Source organism: Phyllostomus discolor, chromosome 3 (assembly GCF_004126475.2).
Source record: "Phyllostomus discolor isolate MPI-MPIP mPhyDis1 chromosome 3, mPhyDis1.pri.v3, whole genome shotgun sequence".
NCBI classification, from domain to species: Eukaryota; Metazoa; Chordata; class Mammalia; order Chiroptera; family Phyllostomidae; genus Phyllostomus; species Phyllostomus discolor.
The window spans coordinates 210,992,582-210,997,017 of NC_040905.2; the positions used below are offsets into that span (position 1 = coordinate 210,992,582).

Consider the following 4,436-nt stretch of genomic DNA (forward strand, 5'->3'; position numbering starts at 1 on the left):
CCAGGTTTTTGCTTCAGCAAAGTTGGGAATCAAAACGAAGCACCCACCTAGCCAATCCTACGGCTAATAATTCATTGTAATAATACCTACGCCTACTCGGGGTTTTGGAGGTGGTGGGGGGAGGTGGGGCGGGGGTCCTGGGAGAAACCCTTTCCGGGACGCCCTGGCCCCTTCACCGCCGGCCGAAGCGGAAGCTGAAGCCGCCCTTCTTCCTGCTGTAGCCGCTGAGCTCCCTGGCCAGGGCCCCCAGCTGGCCGCGCGCCGTCTTGCCATCAGCGGGGAGGAAGCCGGCGGCCCCGCTGCCATCTTCCTGCCTCCCGAACCGAAGCCTCAGGCTGGCACATGCTCTGCCCACCGGTGGTGGCGGCGGCTCCTGGGCTGTGACGAGCAGGGAGAGCGGGTGTGCGGCCCTCCGCCACGGAGAGGAGCCCCACGGGAGGCAGGCGCGGCGTCCCCCCGCCGGGTCGGCGCAGCTTGGCTTGCTTTCGATGCCACCCCTGGCGTCCGCGGGCTCTTCTCCGTCCGGCAGAGGAAGGCAGGTGCCCAGCGGCAGGAGGAGGAGGCAGGACAGGAAGTAAGGGCTCGCCATCTGGTCCGGAGGAAAGAGGGAGAGGTTAGAGGCTGCCCACGTGGGCCGTGTGGGGCACTAGCCACCTCCTGCCCCGGGTCTGGGCAGCCGCCAGGGGTGCGAGCTGGGGGCTCAGCGGAGCCCGACCGGGAGGCAGCACAGGGGGGTGTCTCAGCTGGTGCTCCCTCCTCGGCCTCCCCGGGTCTGACGGCCACGGCAGCTCAGGGTCTAGTCCCACGGCTGCTGGAAGGGCTGACGGCAGCCCCCACGCAGCCCCCGGAGAGCCGGGCAGTTGGGGTTCATTCTTCTCGTACAGTTACTGACTCCGACTGAATCGTCTCAGAGCCGCGGGGCAGAAAGTCAGTAGCACGGCTCCCCGTGTCTCTGGTGTGACACTGAGTGGGTCTGGCTGAGCTGTTAGCTGGGGCGCACTCTGCTGCTGCCCCTCATGCAGAAGCACGTTGCTCCCAAGAGCAGGAAGCAGACCAGATGAGCCTGGTCTAGCTCCGGCTGGTGCCCACCTGCAGAGGGCACTTGAACGTGGCCGGGGCGCCGCTGGTGCCCACGTCAGCCTCAGCACAGCCCTGACTCTCAGGCGCGGGGACTCCTGTTTCCGCCACGAGAACTGTGCGGGAGACTAAGGATTGTGCCTCTGCTGGCCCGTGGGCACTGCCTTCTGTCCACGTCTGCTACTATCTGGCCTCACTGTCCTCACTGCCCTTCCCCAGGAGGTGGTACCCGCTCCGTGGGGACCGCAGGCCCCCACAGGTGACTCGCCCCAGATCTCACAGCTTTGCAGGTGACGGCCAGGGTGTGAGCCCAGGCCGGACTGGGCTTGGCTCAGGAACTGCCCCGTGGACGGGGATCCGCGGGGATTTGAAGCCGGGCTAGCGCTGCCCGACGTGCCCCTGCCTCAGCAGTGACCGACCGTGTCCTCCCCAAGGAGGCCTTTTTGGTAGCAGTCGGTCGGGGCGTGTCGGGGCCGCCTGGTCCTCTGACAGAGCAGGCTGAGACGAAGAGCTGGCTCTGGGGAAGGCAGCCCAGGCTCCTGGAGTGAACCTGGCCTCGGCCATCCAGAGCCCACAGGAGCGGCCTCCCAGGCTCCTCTCCTCCCCCAGGGCTGGGGCTGCCTCGTCTGGCCTTGCAGGGGGCGGGGGGGGTGGTGCGGGCACTGCGGACAGCTGTGTGAGCCGGGCAGGCTCCCAGCGAGTGGATGAATCCACCTGGGGAGGGCTCCTGGGTCTCGTGAAAGGGGACATCTTGATGCATAAAAGGAGGTGGCCCTTCTCACCTTTTGGGGGTCAGGGGCCCCTTCAAGAACCTGGTGGAAGCTTGAGACACTTGCCACCTAAAATCGGGCCCCAGCACAAGTCGGGGCTTTTAGGCCCCAATGTTCAGGACAATGCAAGAAGCGCATGGGATGGGGGGCCGGGGCGAGCCCCGGAGGGCGGCTCTGACCAATCCGTGCTTCTCTGGGCCTCGGGGTGAGGTGCTGGTCTCACCTCCCTGGGGCCCCCCACAGCCCCCGACCCGGGTGAGAGCCTGAGTGGGGTCCTTGCGGGGTGCAGGGAAGCTGTACTCACCGTGCGGTGGGCCTGGGCCCCTGGCCGGGCTGGGCAGCTCCTCCGGGCTCTGGTCCAGGAGATGCGGCTCCCGGGTGATCCCTGTTTTATGTGGGCCGCCCGCGTGGGCTGGCCGCCGCGGCTGCGCCGATTGCTGTGCATTCCTGACCCCGGGATTCCATGGGGACGCCGGTGGTGAAGGAGGGGGCGGCGCCGGCCGCACGGGTGACAGACCCACCGCCGCAGGATGTGGCCTGACGGGGCCAGCGGGCTGCCCTTGTCTCGTTAGGAGGAGAGCCGGCGCATCATTAACTCTGAACTGCGGCCACCGGCCCTCGAGTGCCCTGGAGGAGGCGGCGGTGCCCACCCTTAATGACCCTAACGGTCCTGCCTCCATCAGGTCTGCCTCCCCCACCGACTGCCCGGCCAGCACGGCCGCTGCCGTGGGCTGAGGCGCTCAGACACCCGTGGAAACAGCGGTCACCTCCCACTCTCATCAACAGCACCATTGTCAGGTGCCTCTGTGTACCGGCTCCGGAGCCTTGAGCCGGGCAGCAGGGGAGTGCAAGGGGCCCGCAGCCTGGGAAGCTGACTCGGGGGAGGGCCGGGGCCACGTCCCAGCACGTCCCAGGGGACCAGCAGCCTGTCCTTGCCTCTGGGAGCATGGGCTGAGGGCAGGGCCTGTCGGGGTGGCGGCCTGGTGCCGCTGAGCTAACAAGGCTGCACCTCGGTCAGCTCCCGGGCGCGCCTCCGCCTCCAGCGCCACGTGAGCCCGAGGACTGGTCCCACTCCTGCTCAGCCACGAGCCAGCCGTGGCCCCCGGCGACTCCCGTCACTTGCTGAGCCGCCGTTTCTCCGCCTGCCTGACTGGGGATGACAGCAGTGCCCACATCCTGGGGGGTCGTGAGCTGGGGAGGCGGAGCCCCCCTGGGGGGTGGAGCCTGGGGAGGTGCTCGGTACCCACTGAACCCGGGTGGGCTGCCGCGGGTGCCCCAGAGCCCAGCCGGCACCCTCTCCATGGGCCCGGCCCTCCCTGGGTGGGGGGGCAGCTCCTCCTCTCGTGGGGACCCCTCCGGTGCTGCATGAGGCCCAGTTTGGGGCTAAACTGCAAGCACTCTCCTCAGCCCTGCGAACCCCATGGTGGCTGAACTCACTGAGGCTCGTTGGCTGCCCCCCACCCCCCACGACCTGAGCCAGGGCAGCTCCCTGATGAGGGACCGGCCACGGGGCTGCAGGGGAGGGGCCGAGTCGGGCAAGGCTGTCAGCTGTGGCCTGTGGAGAGGCAGTGGCCTGGCCCACCCCCAGGCGCCCCCGTGGGCCTGACATGGAGCTCCCCAAGTGGACAGCACTGTGTGCCCATCGGCCGAGGACACTGTGGAGGGGACGAGTTTCCACCACACTGCAAGGACGGGTGGGCGGGTGGGTGGCAGCCTCTGTCGGCCATACGCGCTGGGTGCTCAGTCAGCACCCAGCCCAGGCCCGCACCGGGCCTCCCACGCAGGCACTCAGTAAATATTGGATCTTATTAAATAAGCTCAGCGCACTGTTCTGTCCTTAAGCCTCACATTGGATTCATGGATAAAGAGCCACTGGGGGCCATTCTCAGTAAAGACTCTCAGCTCCTCCGGAGTCCAGCCACGAGGGACCCACAGGGACAGCGTGTCACCCCGGGGACCCTGATGGGATGGGTCCCCCCAGCGCCCAGCCCCCTCGGGTTTAAGGCGTTCTGGGAAGTGGTGGGGGCGAGTCGGGGAACCGCAGGAGGCCCCCGACCCACCTTGTGCTCCCCTGTGGGCGCGGAGCGGGGTTGGGGACGAGGCCCGAGCAGGGTCACCACGAGACTTTATTGGAGACGGGAACACACACAACGCCAAGCGCTCTCAGTGAGGACGGGCGCCTGCCTCTCACAGGGCGGGCCCGCCCAGGCCCCCGCCATCCAGGCCCCCAAACCCCACCCAAGGCCAAGCTCAGCCCCCGGTTCATCCAGTCCTGCCTGCTGCCTGGCCCCCTCAGGGGCCGGGACTGCCTGGTCCCTGCAAGCAGGGGGACCACCGAGGCCCTGGGGAGGCCTCAGCGGCGCAGACCGGCCCCAGCGTCCTTTGTGCTGGGGCCAGCGCGTCCGCTGTGTCCTGCCAGCACGCTGCTCCTCGGACAGCCCCGGACAGAGTCTGCGGGCCTCGCTCCCGTCCCCGCCCCCAGCCAGCGGGTAGGCACCCACTCCCGCCCTCCCGTCCTGGCACGGCAGGGGCAGCGGGCGGTTCCTGTGGGCCCGCCCGCCTCAGGACCCTTCCATCCTGATCCTTCTG

At 68.3% G+C, this 4,436-nt stretch overlaps 1 protein-coding gene across 1 annotated transcript; it reads right to left on the reverse strand.

The window, feature by feature from the left end:
• Window positions 1-589, reverse strand: LOC114491701 (pyroglutamylated RFamide peptide). Its single transcript, XM_028505920.2, has one exon. It carries the CDS (start codon window positions 587-589, stop codon window positions 173-175), a length of 417 nt encoding a protein of 138 aa, XP_028361721.1. The 3' UTR covers window positions 1-172.
• Between the last annotated feature and the right edge of the window lie 3,847 nt (window positions 590-4,436).